The 22,480-nt window shown below is 54.0% G+C and overlaps 3 protein-coding genes across 3 annotated transcripts; 2 read left to right on the plus strand and 1 right to left on the minus strand.

Moving 5' to 3' along the window:
* Positions 1-293: 293 nt before the first annotated feature.
* Positions 294-1,277, minus strand: ASPWEDRAFT_31465 (GNAT family N-acetyltransferase; the record flags this gene model as incomplete). The annotated part of the gene is made up of 1 exon (XM_040833551.1): positions 294-1,277. One exon carries the CDS (start codon positions 1,275-1,277, stop codon positions 294-296), a length of 984 nt encoding a protein of 327 aa, XP_040686255.1.
* Positions 1,278-1,871: 594 nt separating this feature from the next.
* On the plus strand, positions 1,872-2,838 carry ASPWEDRAFT_670242 (uncharacterized protein). The gene is made up of 2 exons (XM_040838878.1): positions 1,872-2,599; positions 2,653-2,838. The coding sequence occupies exon 1, from the start codon at positions 2,022-2,024 to the stop codon at positions 2,580-2,582; it is 561 nt and encodes a 186-aa protein (XP_040686256.1). The 5' UTR covers positions 1,872-2,021; the 3' UTR covers positions 2,583-2,599; positions 2,653-2,838.
* Positions 2,839-2,986: 148 nt separating this feature from the next.
* ASPWEDRAFT_44725 (uncharacterized protein) lies at positions 2,987-21,010 on the plus strand. The gene is made up of 2 exons (XM_040836331.1): positions 2,987-13,558; positions 13,606-21,010. The coding sequence occupies exons 1-2, from the start codon at positions 3,041-3,043 to the stop codon at positions 20,899-20,901; spliced, it is 17,814 nt and encodes a 5,937-aa protein (XP_040686257.1). The 5' UTR covers positions 2,987-3,040; the 3' UTR covers positions 20,902-21,010.
* The last annotated feature ends 1,470 nt before the right edge of the window (positions 21,011-22,480 follow it).

Here is a 22,480-nt window from a genome sequence, read left to right on the forward strand (position 1 = left end):
GGATAGATGTGCGCCTGTAACCAAGTCTACATTGCCTAGGCTAATGATTGTTGTTTACTAGAACAACCTCCACCCCACATACATGATTAACGTGGCCGGTGATTATATCATGTCGAACTATTTTCCACAGTGTCACACAAGTCGAATCGCTTCAATGGGTCATTAAGTTAAAAAAATGATTAATTTAGATCAGTTAAGGTACTGTTACCTGCTATTTGGATAGCTTCGTTTCATTTTGGAGGTACAATATCCGATCTAAAAAACATCACAGGGCTATCCGATATGTATATATTCTAAACCTGGAGATCATGAAACAACCACACATTTGGTTCAGTATAGAGGCATCTCCCCTCCTTGAAATAGTAGCGAAGAGGAACCAGGCCTCCTGGAAATGAAACCTCGACATAGAGTTTGTTCGTCCTGCTTTCCAAACTGACATCCTGGGGACACATCCTCTGCAGCAGCTGTTCAATATCCATCTTTGTCCACTTCGTCCACTCTGCCACACTTCCTGACACCACCATGCTGGTCGGAGCGACTTTGATAATCTGCGCGCCCAGCTGGACATGTTTGCGCAGCCAGGGGTCGAACGGACCGCATCCCTTTGGGTTGGGCCATCGAACATACTCATCCATCAACACCGTGGGAAAGTCTGCTTTGCGTGTGGGACGTAATGGCACGACCAGAAGGTGAAGCTGCTGTTGGATGGCCGTCTGCTTCATCGTCTGGATCAAGGCTTCTGCCAAACCCCGTCGGCGGCGATCTGGCCGCACGGTGATCGAGATGGCAGAGAGTGCATTCGGCGGATTGTGGGATTGGCACACCCAGAAATCGCGCTCCTGGTCTTCTGTCAAGGCGATTGATGCTCCAGGGAGGTTGTGTCGCGAGAGATACTGGCGTACACCGCGGGCGAGAATCGTATCGTAGCCCCCCTGAGGCAGCTTTTGTAAGGCTTCATGGTTGATCTCTCCGGTACCATCCACGAGACAATCACCGGGCCAGTAAAATGGCACCGATCGGGCACAGGCGACAATGGAGACATTGCCGGCAGAGTCTGTCTCGGTGATGGCGTACTGATGGCGGGCGAGCTGCTCGTATTCAACGAGCTTGGGATAATATCGAGTGAAGGTGGCATCCTGGTCGAGGAAGAGGGGCCAGGCGACGTTGAGTGGATGGCCTGGGTTGTCCATGGCCTGCCAGAGCTGCGGGTGCTCTTTGGCATTGTGAATCTCATAGATGCCATCCGCCTGGTTGATAAAATCCAATGGGCTGGCCATTGTGGAATGAGGTGCACCTTTGGGCCTGGGGCATCTCGAGCTGAAGCTATCCCGGCATAATAACCACAGGGCTCGCGCCGTGGCTGAATACTTGGCAAGTTAGTCAAAGTAAACCGGATTCATATTAATAATGGGAACGTGATTCAAGTGCATTCAGCTGAAGCTCAAGTGGGGTTGATCGGCACAATGCAGTGGTTCGTGGGCCCCTGGGCTTGGTGCGAAACAATGGCTGTATTTTTTGTTTCTGTGGCACATTATGAACACGATCTGCAGTCGACGGAAGGAGGAAAAGATCGCCGCGGACGGGATGATTGATAAAGAATTCCTGTGGCATTATTATTTTTCAAGCAAGCAGAACCTGAATTGATCATGCCGTCCACCATGCCCTTCCGGCTCCAAGACATCCAGCAGCCTCTCCGAGCTGATCGTGCAGGGTCTGTCATTCACCCCTCTCAAGCTGCCCTCTTTCCTGCTTTGGGACGACGGGGCACTAGATGTCTTTGATGGCTTGACTCAGACGCCTACGTATTATCTACACGACAAGGAAGGGGAAATCCTGGCCCAATATGCGAATGAAATGGCAGCACGGATTCCGTCCGGCAGTGTCCTGATCGAGCTGGGTTGTGGGTAAGACCAGAGCAACAGAAACGACCGTGTCTTTAGCATCTATTCGAGTATAGGAGTTTGCGGAAAACAGGCGCCATTCTGTCGGCGCTCGAGCGGAAGAACAAATCGATTGACTCGATGTGTCTCCGCGCGAACTGTCTCACAGCGTGGCAACACTGGCCACCAGACTGGGCCGATCTAGTGGAGTCCAGGTGCATGGCATGGTGGGGACCTACGAAGACTGCATTTCGTGGCTGGCTGGGAATGCGTGGCCCCGAAAACAGGTCGATCTGGTCACTTTGCTGTAGATGGGCAACAGCGTGGCCAATTACGGCCAGTCCCTGGTTGCGGTGGATGCGTGCCAGCAGGAAAGCCGGATCGTGGAAGCGGATGACAGCGACCAAGAGGCACTCCGGGAGTTCGGCCTCAATGGATTGCGCCATGCTAATTCCATCATGGGCCAATGAGATGTTCCACCGCGATGAATGCAGTTGTGTGTGCCGATTTGACGCTACCGATCACACACTCAGAGTGTATTACACGTGCGGCACGGACACCGAGCTGACAGTGGACGGACAGCGGCTGTCCCTGGCAAAGGGAAGCCAGATCGAGGCGATCACCAGCGGCAAAATGGACGGTGGGAGATGTGCAGCACATTGCCAAGCGAGCTGGACTGCGAGTGAGGGATCAATGGTGTGATGCGGAATGCATGTACTGTAAGATTGATCACTGTTTGTCCTACGCTATTACTTGAGACTAACCAGGGTAGGGTTGTATACCATGGCTGCAGAGTCCCCGGCCGTGGATCAGTGGAAAGGAGGGGTTCGGCGCAGTCAAGCTGAAAGGCACCTGGGAAGAAGCGCAGCTCAAGAAAAAACCGGGAAAATGCACGGGAGTGGGTCTCGCCAACCGCGATGGCCCGACAGCTCCCCGCACAAGCAATGTGATTGGCCCGATGGCCGCCCTGACTCGAGATCCACGAAAGTGGGGCTTTAAAGAAAGTGGAAATAATGGAAACATCCGTTTTGTGTATTGGTATTTCATAATAACAGCCCTGATCCCACTCCAAGGGAATTCTGCTGCACAGGATTTTCCAGACATCCTCAAGCAGCCCCTGCGTACTCTGTACGCCGCAGATTCACCCCAAAGCACGCAAGATGGCGACGCATTCGACAGGCGAGCAAGCCTGCTTGTTTCCCGTCTTGAACGGCCACTCAAATGAGGGGCATACCATGAGACATAGAGAGATCGACCTGCCTCGGGCAGCTCTGATCGAGTTCTGTGAACATCATGCCGTTCAACCGCTGTCCCTATTTCAAACAGCCTGGGCGTTGGTTCTCCAGGTCTATACCGGCTCCGAAAGCCCCGTTTTCGGCTGCCAGTTCCCGATCGAGAATGGCAGTGGGCAGAGTTGGACATGCCGTATGGCATTTCCCACTGGTAATCCGGTATTGAACATGTTAAAGACGGCTTGCATACCCAATGCGGGCGTTGAACATCAGTCAGCAGAGACATTCAACACGGCTGTTGTACAGAAACACACGCAGACAGGATCAAATGTAGGACATCCGGCCAGGTTCACGTTCTCTGCTAACATCGAACAGGTCCAAATGGTGCTTGAGGTTGACCGTGATGAAACCACCGCCTCACTGACCTTTTCTAGTTCACTCATGTCCAATGAGCACGCGGCCAGTGTGGCAGCGACGTTTGCAAAGGCCATGGGAGAGATAGTGAAAAACCCACACAGCAAGCCGACAGATCTTGATCTATGCAGTCAGCATGACCGGGATATCTTGTCGGTCTGGAACAATGAGATTCCAGACAGATTGGACTCTCGGGTTGACGAAATGATCTTCCACCAGGGCCCCCAAGATCCTTTGCATGTCGCCGTCTCCTCCTGGGATGGAGAGCTGACGTATGGCGAGCTTGACCGACTTTCTTCATCTCTCGCAGGGCACCTTGCCCAGCAGGGCGTGCATTCCGAAATGTTTGTGCCGCTCTGTTTTGAAAAGACCAAATGGACGGTGGTTGCCATGCTGGGTGTGATCAAGGCGGGCGGTGCCTACGTCTTGCTGGATCCATCGTATCCTTTCAAGCGCATGGAAAGCATTTGTCAAGATGTCGACGCCACTGTCCTGGTTGCATCCTCTCAGACCATTGAAAAAGTGCAGCCATTGGTCGAGAACGTAGTTGTTGTCGATGCGGGCTCCCCGATTTGGTCAGATAACCATGAATGGTCGTGTCAAGTCAACTCCCAGAATGCGCTGTATGCCGCATTTACTTCTGGATCTACCGGAAGACCCAAAGGCATCGTCGTGGAGCATGGGGCCTTCTGTACGCGGGCATTGGCGAATGGAGCACTCCTGGGATTGAATAAACGCTCGAGAGTGTTGCAGTTCGCCAGCTACGCATTCGACGTGAGCCACCGCGATATCCTGTTCACGCTGATCCACAATGGAACCGTCTGCATTCCATCCGAGACTGACCGGGTCAACAATCTCGAGTTGTTCGTCAATCGCCACGAGGTCAACTGGGCCAGTATCACACCGTCCGTGGCCGGTTTACTCGATCTCAAAGCCGTCTCAACTCTGAAGACACTGGTTCTCGCGGGTGAAGCCATGTCAGCAGCCCATCTCTCTACCTGGGCGGACAAAGTGCAGCTTATGAATGCGTACGGCCCAAGTGAATGTATCGCCATCAGTTGCATCAACCCTCGACTCACAATAGGGTCGGACCGTACGAACATCGGGCGTGGAGTAGGATCTGCGATCTGGATTGTCGACCCCGGCGATGCCAACCGCCTTGCACCCATCGGGGCGATTGGAGAGTTGGTCATCGAGACAGCCGCAGTCAGCCGGGGATACATGAAAGACCAGGAAAAGACCACGGCCTCCTTTCCTGATCATGTCCAATGGCGAAAGGACTTCCAACTCAGCTCACAGGGCCGGTTGTATAAAACAGGTGATCTGGGACGCTTCAACGTTGATGGCACCATCTCATTCTTGGGACGCAAAGACAATCAGGTCAAGATTAATGGACAGCGAGTGGAGTTGGCCGAGATTGAACACCACATGCTGCAGTCCCTGGCCCGTACTCTCGAAGACGCCTCGACTATCCAGGTGGTTGTGGACATGGTGATGCCCAAGGAAAGCCACCGTCCAACATTGGTGGCGTTTGTATACCAGACGGGCAATGAACACAAGTCAGAAGCGCAGAGAAACACGGCCATCCGCCAGACGACGGCTCACATGACAGACCAACTGGCTCAGCTATTGCCCGTGTATATGATCCCCAGTGTGTGCATCCCCGTGGAGAGGATTCCCATGACGGGGACAGGCAAAACGGATCGACGAGCGCTGCGACAACTGGGCGCATCGATGACCTGGGACCAAATGGCGGCTCTGACAGCGTCCGGGCCCAGCTATCGAGCCCCAGCGACGGAACGGGAGCAACAGCTGCAACGGATCTTTATGGCCGTTCTAAAACTTGAAGCTGACCGTGTTGGGGCTGACCATAGTTTTCTCCGACTGGGAGGTGACTCGATTGCTGCGATGCGTCTGGTTGCAGCTGCGCGTCAAGAAGGGCTGCGTTTGACCGTTGCAGACGTCCTTCGCCATGCACAGCTCAGTGAACTGGCACAATTGGCTCAGACGGCGAGTGAGGCAGAAGAAAGCATTTTGTTGCCATTTTCATTGCTCAAATCAGGTATCTCGACCAGCAATGCCCGTCGGGAATCGGCCGCGCTGTGTGGCATTCGAGAGGACCAGGTGGAGGACGTCTTGCCCTGTACGCCTTTACAGGAAGGCCTGCTTGCATTGACGGCGAGAAAAGACAGCCATTATATCCGACGATTCAAATTCGAAATTCGGCCCACGGTTGATGTTTGCCAGTTGATGAAATCATGGGAGCAGACCGTCGCAGCGGTGCCCTTACTGCGCACACGCATCGTCGACCTCAGCGTGCAAGGATTGGTTCAAGTTGTAGTCGACGAACCGGTGGATTGGCAGTCGACCCATGTCTCGCAGACCATGGGCCTCGGAACACCGCTGACGAGATATGGGATAGTCACCCAACAAGGGAAGACATATCTGGCGTTGACCATCCATCACGCCATGTACGACGGATGGTCCATGCCGCTCGTGCTCGACACTACACAGAAGATATATCGAGGGCAGCAGCACTCACTGACCCCGTTTGCCGCATTCATCAAACACATTGCCAGTATCGACGAAGATGCCGCCACGGAATTCTGGAGACGTCAGTTTGTTGGCTTGGAAAGTTCAGAATTTCCCGCTCTTTCGTCATCCCACCAGCCACAGGCAGACCGGACATTGACGCACAGCATCGATGTAAACTGGGAAGGACTGGACTTTACCGCGGCCACGATGGCCCGGGCAGCGCTGGCAATCCTTATCAGCCGATATACGAACTGCCCCGATGCAGTCTTTGGCGCAACAGTCATGGGAAGGCAGGCTGCTGTCCCGGGCGTGGAGAGTATGGCTGGGCCAACGTTTACGACACTTCCAGTCCGAGTCATGGTGGATGAAGAACAAACAGTCAGCGGACTGCTCGAGCAAATCCACGCCCAGGCAACCGATATGATTCCATATGAGCAAATGGGCCTGCAACGGATTCATCGTATCAGCGAGGAGAGCAACGAGGCATGTCGGTTCCAGGCCTTGCTACTCGTCCAGCCGGCAGAAGAGGAGGCCTCTCAAGGAAGTGAGCTGTTCTTGCCGGAAGAGGAAGACCAGGAAGGCGACGCTAGACTGGAAGCTTTTACCAGCTATGCGCTCATGTTCCGCTGTGAGTTGAGCAAGCAAGGAATGCGACTTCGGATGACTTTCGATCCCAGTGTGGTGCACGAACGACAGGCCATGCGCATGGCACACCAGTTCGCGCATGTTCTGCAACAGGTTTGCGTTTCGGCGGCAGGGAATACTCCATTGAGACAGATTGAGATGGCTACGCAACAGGATCTATCGGATATCTGGACATGGAACCGCGCCCCCCCAAGGCAGGCTGATGGTGTCTGGGACGGTATCTTGCCTGATCGATTGGACGACCCGTTGTCACAGCTTGCAGGTCATATTCCATGGGTGATTCAAGAGCATGCTGAGAGCGGACTGGCAGCGGTTGGATGCGTGGGTGAACTGTGGCTTGAGACTCCTCTTGGTGGTGAAGGCCATCTATACAAGTCAACAGCATCGTTTGTCGAGAATCCACAATGGCTGTTGCGCGGAGGATCAGATCACTCTGGACGCAACGGACGTCTCTACAAGACCGGCGAGCTGGCCAAGTACTCGTCCGATGGTGCAGTTATACTCCTGGGACCCAAAGATCCGGAGTCCCGAATCAATGGACGGCGGGTGAACCTGCGGGATGTTGAGCATCATGTCCGACAGGCCGTGGTTGAAGTCATTCGCAATAGTTCCATTGATGTGGGTGCAGAAATCGTCACTCCACAAGGTAGCCAGAGCCCGATGCTGGTTGCGTTGCTATGTAATTCAACAGACCTCCGTCTCACACCAAGCATAGCAAATGCCATTGACGAACAACTGTCGGACCGACTGCCGGTCAAGCCTCATGCATACGGCATCCTCAAGGATAGAACTGGCCAGACTGATCGGAACACAATCCGCGAACAGACTAATTGCTTCACTCTGGCCCATCTCACGGTCGTGGAGAGGAGCGATCAAGATAGGGCGAGGCCCCAGACAGATGCAGAGTGCCAACTGCGAGATCTCTGGGCGTCGGTCCTCGACATTCCTGCTGAAAGGATCGGCATCCACGATAGCTTCTTCCGGTTGGGAGGCGACTCCATCACGGCAATGCGACTCGTTGGAGCAGCACGCAGACATGGTGTTTCGCTCGTAGTGGGAGATATCTTCAGCTATCCACAGCTCAAGAGACTGGCTACAGTGATGAAGGGCACAGTCACCGCTGGTCAAGAAGTACCTCCCTTCTCGCTATTGAATTCACCTTTGAATGTTGCCGAGAAGCGTGCACAGACGGCTGCATTGTGTGGTGTTGAGGCCAGTCTGGTGCAGGATGCATTCCCTTGTACCCCATTGCAGGCTGGTTTACTCGCCCTGACAACGCAGTCGCCGGGTGATTATATCGCGAGAAAGATATTCCAGCTTCGCCAGACTACCGAGGTGGATCGACTGGCCATGGCATGGGCCGAGGTCGTCGCGTCGACACCGATCTTGCGCACTCGAGTGGTCGATCTGGGAAGGCAAGGAGTGGTGCAGGTTGAGGTCAATGAGCCTTTTGCCTGGAAAACCGAGTCTGACCTGGATCGATACATTCGCGAGGACAGGGAACAGCCGATGGGTCTTGGAACCCGCTTGACACGGTTTGGCCTTGTTGATTCTGGACGAGGGCAGCGATGGTTCATCCTGACCGTTCACCACGCCATGTATGATGGCTGGTTGATGTCCCTGCTGCTCCAGGCCATGGATCAAGCCTATCGTGGTGGCCACCGAATGACCCTGACTCCGTTCCCTGCCTTTATCAAAGCCATCGACTCGGTGGACGACACGTCGACGACTGACTACTGGAAAGCCCAATTGGATGGCTTGGAGGCGCCAATATTCCCAGTGGTGTCCTCTTCCTCTCCCAGGACCAACAGCTACGTCACCCATCGGATCGACACGCTCCGGGTCGACAGCAGTGATACGACCGTCACGATGGCCATCCGTGCTGCATGGTCCATCCTCAGTGCGCGATACGTGAATGCCGGCGAAGCCGTGTTTGGCACCACCGTGACAGGGCGGCAATGCTCTCTCCCCGGGATTGAGCTCGTCGGAGGGCCAACCATTGCCACTGTTCCCGTGCGTGTGGTGGTGGATGGGGACAGCACCGTGGGACAATTGCTCCACCAGGTGCAAGCGCAGGCCGTCGGGATGATCCCTTTCGAACAAAGCGGACTGCAGCGAATCCGGCGCGTCAGTGCCGATGCGGACCAGGCCTGTCAATTCCAGACCCTGTTGGTGGTGCATCCCGTCGATCCGGATGCACCGCAGGAGACGCTCTTCATGCCTGCCCAACGGACGGCAGGATGGGGTGGCGTTGACCCTTATGCACTGGTGCTGGAATGCAAGCTTTTGAAGCAGGGAGCCAGAGTGCAGATCCATTACGATTCGAGAATTCTCGACAAGGAGCAGGTCGAGAGGCTCCTGCAGCAGTTTGACTGCGTGCTCCGACAGGTATGCGCAGGACACCAAAACACCAAGGTGAAGCACGTTGGGGCTGTCAGCAAGGAAGATCTGGACACCCTCTGGAAGTGGAATGCCGACGTTCCCCAGGCACCGGTCCTCTCCATGGACGAACTGATCGCAGAGAGAATCGCGAAACAGCGCGACGCCCCCGCCGTTGACTCCTGGGACGGACAGTTCACCTATGGCCAGCTGGACGAACTGTCCACCCGCCTTGCCCATCGTCTCCGTCTGCTTGGGGTTGGCCCGGAGGTCTTTGTGCCACTGCTGTTTGAAAAGTCCAAGTGGACGCCGGTGGCGATGCTCGGTGTCATGAAGGCCGGGGGAGCGTTTCATCTCCTCGAGCCCAGCCATCCGCTGGAACGACAGCGATGGATCTGCAAGGATATTGATGCCCGTCTCATCATATCATCGCCAGCACAGGCAGAGAGGGCTACGCATCTGGTCCAGACCGTTGTCACAGTCGGTGATGGGCAAGACTTTGGCTGTGACGGTGCCACGATGACCGTCGCGACGACGGCAAAGAACACGCTGTATGTCATCTTCACCTCCGGCTCGACCGGAGCACCCAAGGGAGTGTTGGTGCAGCATGCCGGGTTTGCGGCTACTGCGCTGGCCTACAACGAAAGGCTTGGGCTGAATTCAGATTCTCGAGTGCTACAGTTTGCGTCGCACGCATTTGACATGTGCCTCTCCGGTATTCTCTTCACCTTGCTGGGGGGCGGTTGCCTTTGCATACCGTCCGAAAACCAAAGAACGGACGATCTTGCGGGGGCAATCTGTGGCTTCAATGCGAATTGGGCCGACCTGACTCCATCGGTCCTGCGAACCCTGTCCCCTCGAGATGTACCCACGTTGAAGACGATCATGTATGGTGGAGAGGCTGCATCCAAAGCCGATCTCCTCCCCTGGTTCGGCCGTGTTCGCCTGATCAACGCGTACGGCCCGGCCGAGTGCAGTGTAATCGCCACTGTGCAGGCTCAGGTCACCGCAGAGTCAGATGCCTCCAACATCGGATCCTCGGTGGCCGGAGTGTGTTGGGTCGTGGATCCGACGGATTCCAATCGGCTTGCTCCTGTCGGTGCCATGGGCGAGCTCTTGCTGGAAGGCCCGCTGGTCGGGGGAGGGTATCTCAACAACGGCGAGAAGACCCAGGAAGCCTTCTTGAACGATCCATCCTGGCTGGTGCAGGGTCATGCGGATCAGCCCGGACGACACGGCCGTCTGTACAAGACGGGCGACCTGGTTCGATACGCGCCAGACGGCACGCTGCAATACCTGGGACGCAAGGACACCCAGGTCAAACTCCGCGGGCAACGGATTGAACTGGGCGAGGTCGAGCACCATGTCGAGCAGGCGTTGACCGATATGTGCCAGCACGAGCTGCCCACCAAGAACGTGGCGATAGAGGCCGTGGCTGAGATCATCCGACCCCGGGAAACCGGCCGCGCAACGCTGGTGGCCTTTGTGTCTCTTCGCAACAGGAATCTGCCTGTTGCGGAGGTTGTTGCGCTGCTCGACAAGATGACCCCTGATCTGGAAATGACGCTGGCAGAGCGACTGCCCGCGTACATGGCCCCCAGCGCCTTCATTCCCCTCGAGCGGATCCCTCTGGGGATGACGGGCAAGACGGACCGGCGGCAGCTGCGGGAGATTGGATCCGTCCAGCATGGCAAGTCTGCTGGATCCAGCCAGCGCCGTGACCGGATCGCCCCGTCGAGCGAGACGGAGAGCATCCTGCTGCAAGTGTGGGCAGAAGTGCTCAATCTGCCTGGAGAATCCATCTCGGTCGACTCTGGGTGGATCCGACTAGGTGGCGATTCCATCACGGCGATGCAGCTTGTATCTCGATGTCGTGCCAGGAATATCCGACTCACAACCGGCGACGTCCTTCGGGCTCAGACGATCCAGAAGCTGGCCAGATACTGCACTTCCGTCCAGCCGGATGCCCCGGCCCTGGATACCACGACCGCAGAGGAAGAGCCATGGGGGTTGACGCCAGTCCAGCACATGTTCTTCGCCGGACATCCCGACGGGCTGAATCACTTCAACCAGAGTTTCCTGCTGCGGGTCAAAACCCCATTCCCGGGCGACATGATCCAGAAGGCCATCCAGACAGTGGCCCAGCGCCATCCCATGCTACGTGCGCGCTTTCAGGCAGACGACGGCGGCTGGGAGCAATATGTCGCCCGGTATACGCCCGAAACGATTGGATTTGAGGAGCACTGCGTGGACAGGACGACCGTGGCCGGGCTTGCCCTGTCACGCCAGGAACAGCTGGACATCCAACGTGGACCGGTGTTTGCCGCAGACGTCTTCCATCTGCCATCCGGTGAGCAGATCCTCCTTGTCACTGCTCATCATCTGGTCGTCGACCTGGTGTCGTGGCGAGTCATTTGGCACGACATTGAGCAGTGTCTGCTCGGTCATCGGGATGCTGCTATGCGTCCGACCACCTCATTCCAGGCGTGGGCCAGGATGCAAAGCCGAATGGCGCAGTCGCTCGTGCCATCCCAAGTGCTTCCATGCGAAATAGACACGCGTGGGTATGGATACTGGGGGGTTGATTCAGCCCACAACACCGACGCGGGATGCGAAAGACACGTTATCCGTCTCAATGAGGATATCACAACCCAACTTCTGGGTCGCAGCAATGAACGACTCGGAACAGAACCCACAGAAATCTTCCTCGCGATGCTCGTTTCCTCGTTCCAGCGGGTCTTTACCGATCGTCGGGCTCCCCCAATCTTCCTCGAGGGCCATGGTAGAGAGGCCCTGGACGATATCGAAGTCGATCTGTCCGAGACGGTCGGCTGGTTCACCACCGTCTGCCCTGTCCAGATCCCGGGTGGGCACCAACAGCCCATCGTTGACATGGTCAAGCGGGCAAAAGATGCCCGCCGGTCTATTCCCGGCAAAGGGCTGCCATATACTGCCAGTCGCTATCTCACGGCAGCTGGCAAGAGAGCATTCCAGGAGCACGACCAGGTCGAGGTGCTCTTCAACTATTCCGGAATCTACCAGCAGCTCGAGAATGACGACGCCCTGCTCACCCGTGAAGACGATCCGGTAATGACATCCAACTTCCGTCAAAGTTCTCCGACCACTCGACGGGTTGGTCTGGTCGAACTGAACTTGGGCATCCGATATGGCAGGCTGACTATCTCATACGGCCTGCATCACCGGATGAAACACCAGGATCGACTGCAGGAGTGGATGAGGTTGTTCGCAGAAAGCCTCACGCAAGCCGCGCACGAACTAACAATGGGCCCAAAACGTTTCACCTTGAGCGATTTCCCCCTACTGTCGCTGTCCTACAAGGGCCTCGACAATCTACACACTGCCATCCAGAGTGCTGGAGTCGCACTTGACGCAGTGCAGGACATCTATCCATGTACGCCGATGCAGGAGGGGATCTTGTTTAGCATAGAGAAGGGGACAGCATCATACATGCACGACCGGATCTGGCGCTGCGAGATGCCTGATGGTACGACCCCCGTTTCGCCACAACGGCTGGAAGCCGCATGGAGGCGTGTGGTGGAGAGGCATTCCATCTTCTCGACCATCTTTGTCCCACTCTTCGAGGAGGGCATTTTCGCCCAGGTTGTCGTGGCAAAGGCCCCCACTCGGATCACCCAGATCAAATGCGATTCCATGGATCCTGCTCAGGCACTGAAGGCGCTGGTGAAACCAGAGTTTGCCAGCGGAGAGCCCCAACATCATTTCACAATCTGCCAATCCCCGAACGGTCGCGTGGCATGCCGGCTGGACATGAACCATGCCTTGAACGACGCCGAGTCTGCGTCCATCGTCACCGGCGACCTGGCAAAGGCATATCAAGGACTCACTCTGTCAGCGGCGCCTCCCTTCAGAGATCTCATGCAGTATCTGGCCCGCACGCCTGCCGCTGAACGGATGGAATACTGGCGAAATGCCCTGGACGGGGTTCCCAGCTGTCTGTTCCCGGTTCAAAGCATCGCACCAGACTCCATTGAAGCGGAACACGGCTTCATCCCCCTCGCCGAGACGGTCACCTCACGAATCCATGCATTCTGCGTCAACCGGGGCATCACACGTTCGGTGTTTATCCAGATTGTCTGGGCGATGGTACTCTCGTCGTACACCGGAGTGAGCGATGTTTGCTTTGGATATTTATCCTCTGGCCGCGATGTTCCTATCAACAACATCGAAAATATGGCTGGGCCACTGGCTAACATGCTGATCAGTCGAGTCGATGTTCAAGAATCCCTTGGTGAGGTCATTCAGAGGACTGCCGCACAGTCCGTCGATCATTTAGCGTACCAGCACGTATCGCTCGCCCATCTTCAACATGAGCTGAAGCTCGGCCATCTCCCATTATTCAACACCAGTGTTACCTTGCGTGAGAGAGGCAGGAATACCAAATCCGAAAACCAGCTGACATTCCACAACGTTGCTGGCGATGATCCCCACGAGGTGAGTCTCCCTGATATATATTATAGATCCATGCTAACCTTCAAAAGTTTGCTGTGGGTGTCAGCGCCCTGCTGAATGGGTCGACGACAGAAGTCGGTCTTGGCTATCATAAAGGTCTTATTAGTCGTTCCACGGCGCAGGAGATCAGCTCGGTTCTGCAAATGGCCATTGCCTATATCCTGCAGGGTGAGCCGCTCGGTAATGGTGCATTGGAGCAGTTCCACCAGGTTGATTCACTGCACGGCCGCTTCTTCCGGCATGTTGCAGGAGTAAGTGAACAGTCAGCCACGAACTTCTGGCAGGAGTACTGTGCCGGCCTGGACACAAGGCACTTTCCCTCCTTGCCGTCTCCGTCATACTGCCCTCACGCCACGGCGACTCACCACTATCAAATAAAGGACTTTCGATGGAGTCATGCCTCGGTTACGACGTCAACTGCAATCCGGGTAGCGTGGGCGATGCTGCTGTCACGCTATGTTGATACCAGCGACGTCATCCTCGGGGTAGATGTCGGGAAGCACGCGATGGGCTGGGGAACGGTGCCAATGCGAGTTGCACTCGACTGGGAGGCGACAGTGTCCCAGGTCCTGGAGGGTGTTGAAAGCCACAGCGGTGCAATGGAGCCGTTTGAGCAGGTCGCACTGCACAGGATTCAGCAAATGAGCGATGAGGCCAGGCAGGCATGCCAATTCCAAACGGTTCTTGTGGAGTCTACGGGGGAGCAGGACACCCAGATGCCCAAGCACCTTGATGGGTTTGGCATGGTTATCGAGTTCTTCTCCCACAACGACGGATTGCACCTGCAGGTCAACTTCGATTTGAATATGATCCAAGAGGCACACGTGCACAGGATAGTGCGCCAGTTTGACCACATAGTGCAGCAGCTTGGCGCAGAGCGAAACCGGATGGCCAAGATCAAAGACATTCCGTTGGCGTCTGAGCAGGACATGCGTAATATCTGGGCCTGGAATCACTCTGTGCCTCAGTCAGTTGAGGGTTGTATGCACGACCAAATTGCGGCAATGGCGCGAGAACAGCCTGACGGGTTGGCGATATGCGCGTGGGATGGCGAGTTGACATATCGCGAACTTGATACACTGTCGACCAGGCTTGCCTCCCATTTGATGCAGTACCTGGATGGCAATACGACGGTTCCCCTCTGCTTCGAGAAATCAGTGTGGACGGCCATTGCCATGATTGCCGTGATGAAGGCCGGCGGTGCCTCTCTGGCACTGGACACCACGCAGCCAGAGGGCAGGCTGGGCACCCTGGTTGAGCAGATTCACCCTCGTTCGATCCTGTCATCGGCAACCAATGCTCATATGGCTGGACGGATCGCCAAGGTCCCTGTCATTGTTGTCGATCGAGCCCAATTAGATGCGCTGAAGGCATCCGGGCCACTGCCCGTCGTCCAACCATCCGCCAATCTCTACATCATCTTCACATCCGGAAGCACCGGAAAACCCAAGGGCACGCTGATATCCCATGCCAACTTCGCCAGCGCTGCTCTGCATCAGCGAGATATGTTGCAATTCGGTCCTGGATCCAGAATCTTCGATGTGGGTTCATATGCCTTCGATGTGGCCTGGGGCAATGTCCTGCACACGCTCTCGTCGGGAGGCTGCCTTTGTATACCGGAGCCAGCAGCAGCAAAGGATGACATTCTCGGCAGCTTGAGGGAATATCGCGCCACCCATGCCGAGCTGACACCGACTCTGGCGCGTACGCTCGTTCCGGACGACCTGCCCGATCTGAAATGCTTCATCTCTTCTGGTGAAGCCCTGGACGATCTGGTCCTCCAGCGATGGTCCAAGGTCACTCGGATTCTCAACGCATACGGCCCGGCCGAGTGCTCCGCCATTTCTACCATTGCCGAACTGACCTCTGGGGTCCCCAAGGACAACATCGGTCGAGCACTTGGGCTCAACAGCTGGATCGTCAGTCCCCAGAACGATAGTGAACTAGCCCCGGTGCATGCTGTTGGAGAGCTGTGGCTTGAAGGGCCCCTGGTTGGACAGGGCTATCTCAACCAACCCCAGAAGACGGTAGAGGTATTTGTCGACAGTCCGCCGTGGTTAATGGATGGTGGTCGACACGGAAGACTCTACAAGACCGGTGATCTCGTCAAGTACCATACCGACGGCAGTTTGATCTTCATTGGCCGCAAAGACACACAGGTCAAGATCCGTGGTCAACGTGTTGAACTGGCCGAGGTCGAGCATTATGTACGCCAGGCGTTGAGTAGCCATGGACATTGTGCCGTTGCCAACAATGAAACCATTCACATTGTTGCAGAGGCTATCAAACCACGAAATGGCAGCCACCCAGTCCTGGTTGCCTTTATCAGTCTTGAGTCTCACGACCAATCCAAGAAGACAGTGCGGGAGATCACCGCCGGTCTGGACGAGAAGCTCGCCAGGTTCCTGCCGGCATACATGATCCCAACCGCCTATATCCCGATCGAACAGCTGCCCCTCACAGCCAGTGGCAAAACGGACCGTCTCAAACTGCACCAGTACGCATCCGCCTTGACCCGAGATGACCTGGCGCTGTTGGCTGGTGGGGAGCAGGAGAGGCGAGCCCCTCGGACAAAGGAAGAGAGAGTGCTGCAGCGGATTTCCTCCGCCATTCTTGGCGTGACCTTGGATATCGTCGGACTTGAGGACTCGTTTTTCCAGCTAGGAGGTGACTCGATCGCTGCCATCAAACTGGTGGCAATGGCTCGCCTGGAAGGCTGGCATCTCACCGTGGCCAACATCTTCTCCCATCCCAAACTGTCTGACCTGGCGCTTACAATGCGGATTCTGGAGGCAGACGGACATCGACCCCCTCCGCCATTCTGTCTGCTGCCAGATGGTGCAGCCGATCATGTTTGGCACACTCTCAGTCTGTTGGGCATCGATGATTCTGCGGTTGAAGATGTGTATCCCTGCACAGCGCTTCAGGAAGGGCTCATCGCAATGACTGTCAAAAACCCAGACTGCTATGTATACCAGACGGCCTTTGACCTCCCAATTAATATGAATGTAGACCGTTTCCGTGCCGCATGGGATGCAACGATGGCCGCCAATGCCATCCTGCGCACCAGGCTGATTCACACCGAGTCGGGGATGTTCCAAGCGGTTGTTCGAGGCAGCGTCGAGTGGCACACAGCGACGAATCTGGACGATTACCTCGCAGACGATGCTCGTAAACCGATGGAGCTCGGTCTGCCGTTGCTGCGACTCGCGTTGGTCAGGCAGGCCAACTTGCCATTGTCCTTTGTTCTCACTATCCACCACGCCTTGTATGACGGCTGCTCGCTGCCGTTGATACTGCAACAAGTTCAAGAATCATACATGGGCCACGCCCTCGAGCTGCACCCATTCAGTCCGTTCGTGGCATATCTCTCGCAGGTCGACAAGAGCACAGAGAGAGACTTTTGGGTGTCTCGATTTGCGAATCTCAGGGCCCCAACATTCCCTGCTTTACCCTCGGCAACCTATACACCCGGTGCAAGAATGTCTTTTACGCATTCCATCACACTTCCCCCCAAGCCAAGTCGTGATTTCACACTTCCTACATTAATTCGACTGGCCTGGGCTATCGTTATCGCCCACCATACCGACTCCGATGATGTTGTGTTTGGAGAGACTTTGACCGGACGTAATGCTGCATTGGCAAATATCGACCGGTTGACCGGGCCGACCATCACCACGATCCCAATTCGTGTTGAACTTCAATCCGGTCAGAGTCTTGCGGAGGCACTAGATGGTGTACAGAAGGATGTGGCAGCCGCGATTCCATACGAGCAGGCCGGACTGCAAAACATCCGCCAGATGAGCAGCGAGACAGCAGCGGCGTGCGAATTCCAAAGTCATCTGGGCATCCAGCCATTGGGGGAAGACTCGGAGGAGTCCACCTTATTCGGGCAGCATCAGTCTCGTAATAGCTCGGACCAGTTTGCCAGCTACGCATTTGTGCTTGTTTGCTCTTTGTCGTCCAACAATCAGACGATCAGTGTTGAGTGCAACTTCGACTCTAGCGTCTTGGATGAAGACGAGGCAAAAAGGCACATTCGCCAGTTTGAAACGATCTTATGCCAGGTTTGCAACGATTCTCAGCAGAGGATTAGCGACTTGCAGGCCGTCAGCCCAGTCGATATCGTTCAGCTTGCGAAATGGAATTCCCACCTGCCTGTGGCTCTCCATGAAACTATCCATGAGCTGATCCTGCGTGGCTCCGTCTCACAGCCTGACCGCACAGCCATCTCTTCGTGGGATGGCACTGTCACGTATCGGGAATTGGAGGTTCTCTCTCGAAAGCTGGCACTCCATCTCATCGGCACCGGCGTCGGGTCAGGCATGATCGTTCCCCTATGTTTCAATAGGTCCAAGTGGTCCGTCATTTCGGTCGTGGCCGTCCTCCGAACAGGTGCAGCATGTCTCCTCATCGACCCTACCCATCCTTTAGACCGAGTGCAAGACTTTGTACAGCAGAGTCGTGCTGTTGTAGCACTGGTCGACCCCTCACAAACAGCCTTGATGCAGGGAATGGTTCCCAACGTCGTGACCGTGTCTTCTACGCTAATGGACACTCTCGATGTGCAAGGTACACCGTTACCCACGATACCCGCAAGCAGCACTGCATTCATTGTCTTCACGTCTGGCAGTACCGGTAAGCCCAAGGGAATCGTCTTGGAACATGTTCACATTACCACGAGTATCCGGGACCATGCAGCCGGCATGCGAGTTCACCGTGACTCCCGATGCCTGCATTTTGCTTCCTACGCTTTCGACGTCAGTATCTACGAAATCTGCACTACTCTGGTGAGTGGTGGCTGCGTCTGTGTCATCTCCGAGCACGACCGGATGAACAATGTCACTGCCTTTATTCGCAGCCACAATGTGACCTGGGCCGCCTTGACCAACTCGACCACCAATATCATCCAGCCCGAGGACGTCCCATCCTTGCAGACTCTCGTCGTCGGTGGCGAAACTATCACTCAAGACGTCGTGCACAAGTGGGCACCCCGACTGGGCTTGGTCATTGGATATGGACCAGCCGAAACTCCCATGTGTGGCGTCGGTCATATCCCGGTGCATGGGTGGAAGTCGGGCACGTTTGGCGATATCGTCGGCGGCGTAGGCTGGATTGTGACACCGTCAGATGCATCCAAGCTTGCTGCCATTGGCGCCGTTGGAGAATTGCTGATTGAAGGACCGATCCTGGCTCAGGGATACCTCAACAACCCAGAAAAGACGGCATCTTCGTTCGTTAACGACCTACCATGGATGAATCACTTCCGGCCCGCCGGCAAGGGCCGTCTATACAAGACAGGTGATTTGGTGCAGTACAACCCCGATGGCACATTCCGATTCATTGGTCGCAAGGATACTCAGGTCAAGCTGCGAGGACAACGCATTGAGCTGGGTGAAGTGGAGTTTCGAATTCGCCAGTGTTTGCCAGAGGTCTACAATGTAGTGGCCGAAGTCATCATTCCTTCTGGCCGAAATGCAAATTCTGTGCTGGTGGCTTTCGTCCATCTGACTATGACCAGTGACGATAGCAACGACTTGTTTTTGACTCCCACCGAAGAGCTTCGTGCCATCTTTTTCGCCGCCCAAACACAGCTCAGAGGCATGATCCCAGGGTATATGGTGCCTGGGCTCTTCATTCCCCTGGGCCACATCCCAAGAACGACATCCGGGAAGATAGATCGGCGACAGCTGCGAGACCGAGCATCATCGCTGCCCCGAACAGAGTTCGATCTCTTTATGGCTACGTGGAGTCAAAAGGAAAAGCCATCCACTGAACTCGAAGAAAGGTTGCAGGCCATCCTGGTCTCTGTCACTGATCTGAGCATCGACGAAATCGGTGTCAAAGACAACATCTTTCATCTCGGGGCCGACTCCATCACGGCCATGAAGATGGTGACGGCCGCACGCAAACAAGGCATCTCGATATCTGTCGCTGATGTTTTCAGCCATCCCACGATATATGACCTGGCAGGATTTTACAATACGCAGAATCCTCAACACCAACCTGTGTCCAGTGTGGTCCCAGGCGCCGTCTTTGGCTTCACCACCCAGCGCAGCTTTATTGAAAGCATCGACTGCACTGACCTTCCATTTAACACTCAGGATATCTATGACGCACTTCCTGCATCCCAAGGCCAAGAGGATCGACTCATTCGTGGAAGTTACTATTTCATGCTCGACTTTGATCGCCCCATTGACTGCGATCGCCTCGAAAAGGCGTGCCGTGGCCTCCTTCAGCGCCATACCATCTTTCGCACTGTCTTCATTCCCTACCAAGGCATGATTGCTCAGATCGTTCTTCGCAGTTCCAATGTACCCATTGAAATCGTCAAATCGGACGATTGTTTGGTGCCCTTTACGGAATCACTCTGCCAGAAAGACTCGTTCGGAGCACCGATGCTGGGTGAGCTCATTACCCGGATGACCTTGGTTCAAGGATCTGACGACCGAACCACACTCATTCTCCGCATCTCACATGCCCAGTATGACGGCATGTCAGTGTCCGTCATGTGGAGAGACTTGGTCGATCTGTATGAGGGCAGGCAACTGCCGGATCCCATCGAATACTCGGCCCACGTTCAGAAGTGGCTCTCGGCTGGGACGTCCGAGGCATATGGATTCTGGCGGAACCTTCTTGGCGCATCCAGTATGACGCATATCAAGGATAAAGACCTAGCAGAAAAGGATGCGTCGATCAGCTCGCCGGTTTACGTTGAATCTAAAATCCCTCTCCCGAATCCGCCGCACGGCATTACCATGGCGACTCTTATCAAAGCAGCATGGTCCGTGGTCCTAACCCAATTGACAGGTGATAGAGATGTTGTCTTCGGTCAGACCAACAGTGGACGATCGTCCAGCAATTTCGATGCGGAAAACCTGGTCGGATTGTGTATCAACGCCATCCCCGTCCGAGTCAAGTACAACCCCCACTGGACCCTCCTTGACTTGCTGCGTTATGTTCAAAACCAGCACAGCGATTCGCTCCCATTCGAGTCAGTGGAACTCCGTGACATTGTCTCCCAAAGCACTCCCTGGCCTCAAGGCACTGGGTTTGGCAGCGTCGTGACTCACCAAAATATCAATGTTGACAAACCATTCTCGGTCGGCGGCGCTCAGCCTTCGATGAGAATGTTCCACCAAGACAAACCATCTTCCCATGTTTCAATCTCGACTTATCCACGTGGACAAGAACTGTTGATTGAATTGGGAACTTCAAACCAAACCCTGAGTAAGTCACATGCTCAAACAGTTGCTCAACGTCTTGGGGGAATGATCATCAGTATAGCATGCTATCCTCATAGACATATCTCTGAGCACATTTAGATGGAAAGTGGTTTGGTAACGTGTCTATTGAAACTTTCGACACTTGTCTTTTTCAATCAATTTAATTTTTCTGTATCATATCCTTCTAGTAGTAGTAGACTCTTATTCCTGGGGTGTAGCACTGACAGTTCTGTTGAAAGTGTTTGCAAAGCGCTATTCCCGCGGTTATATATTCTTCAGCGCTTGAATCGTGCGAAACATCATCAGCTCCATAAATATCACAGTAACATGATACACAAAACAGATATTCCGTTTATTTCCCAGAAGACTTTCGTTTTTGATGATTTCGAGACGAACCAGGATTGTATGTTATGAAGATCTTCCACCAATCTCTCGGAGAAGATGTGGGGAAAGACGACGTTCTCCGGTGGCACATCATGCAACTCGTTGAGATATTTAGACAGACATCTCCGAACTTCAGATTGGAATTTGACAGTTACTCTACAGTATCTCCATTTCCTCTCCTTGGACTAAGAACTCATATAAAGCGCCACCATGCCATCGCCCCGGCTGTGGCTGACTGCCATGGCACTAAACATCCTATCCTTATCCACCCCAACCCACGCAGCAACCTTCTACCCCAACACCAACCTAACCGATACATCTGGCAACTTGATACAAGCGCACTAGATCCTATTCCGTGATGGTCCCCCTAGGGGGACCAGTAGTAAAAAAGTCTTGGCATAGCTAGGGTTAAGGGGGGGACCAAGGTCAATTTGGTCCCCCTTCTATCTCTATGAATACTGTATATATTGAATTGATAAATATACCATTTTATTCACTAAATTAAGGGCTTTCTATTGGTCATATTCTCATTTAAATATATTGAATATTCATGGAGATATAGGGGGGGTAGGGGTAGGCCATATTTTTTGTTGGGGTATGCCAAGAAAATGACCTGCGGGTAGTCTATACCTAATTAGGCCACCACCTATATAGAGGGAATGCCTAAGGCACCTCTCTAGCAGTAGTAGGTGCCTAAAAAGTAAGGTATCTACTTACTTTATTTAATTATTACTTAATAACTCAGCCACTACTAGACCTATAGAGATAAGAGTGGTATCACTAGATAGCCTGATTTTTTAGGAATCTAGTGAATATATTTTTATTATCTAGTACCTAGTAAATAGCCTTAGAATTACCTAAAAGGGAAACTTTTTAGAAAGTATTAGCTGACTAATCATTAGAGGGTCTATTATATTCTATTTTTTATTAGGAGTCTAGTAGTATTTTTCTTATTTTAATAGCTTTATTATTTAATAAGTTATTAAGGGTTAAAGTATCCCTTTTAAAAAATTTAAGGTAGGGGATTCTAAGGTAAAGCTCTAGGTAGAGTAATATAATAAATATATATATCTCTACTTATCTTTTATATAGAGGTAGAGAGGTGGTTACCTTAACTAAACCTTAAAACTTTTTTTAAGGGCTAACCCCTATAGCATTTTTACTAGTATTTTATATAGAAAACTGACTCATGGGGTTAGCCTTTTTTTAAAAAAGAGAGGGAGGCTTAAGGGAAGGCCTTAGCTAAAGATAGAAGGGTAATATAGTAAATATATATATTTCTATTTAATATTTA

This window comes from Aspergillus wentii, assembly GCF_001890725.1.
Source record: "Aspergillus wentii DTO 134E9 unplaced genomic scaffold ASPWEscaffold_7, whole genome shotgun sequence".
Classification (NCBI taxonomy): Eukaryota; Fungi; Ascomycota; class Eurotiomycetes; order Eurotiales; family Aspergillaceae; genus Aspergillus; species Aspergillus wentii.

Bases quoted from the DNA above. Each gene is read 5' to 3' on its own strand.
- ASPWEDRAFT_670242 (XM_040838878.1), top strand. From the start codon at position 2,022: ATGTGTCTCCGCGCGAACTGTCTCACAGCGTGGCAACACTGGCCACCA.
- ASPWEDRAFT_44725 (XM_040836331.1), top strand. From the start codon at position 3,041: ATGGCGACGCATTCGACAGGCGAGCAAGCCTGCTTGTTTCCCGTCTTG. The intron at 13,559-13,605 runs GTGAGTCTCCCT...AACCTTCAAAAG, and splicing joins CTGGCGATGATCCCCACGAG to TTTGCTGTGGGTGTCAGCGC.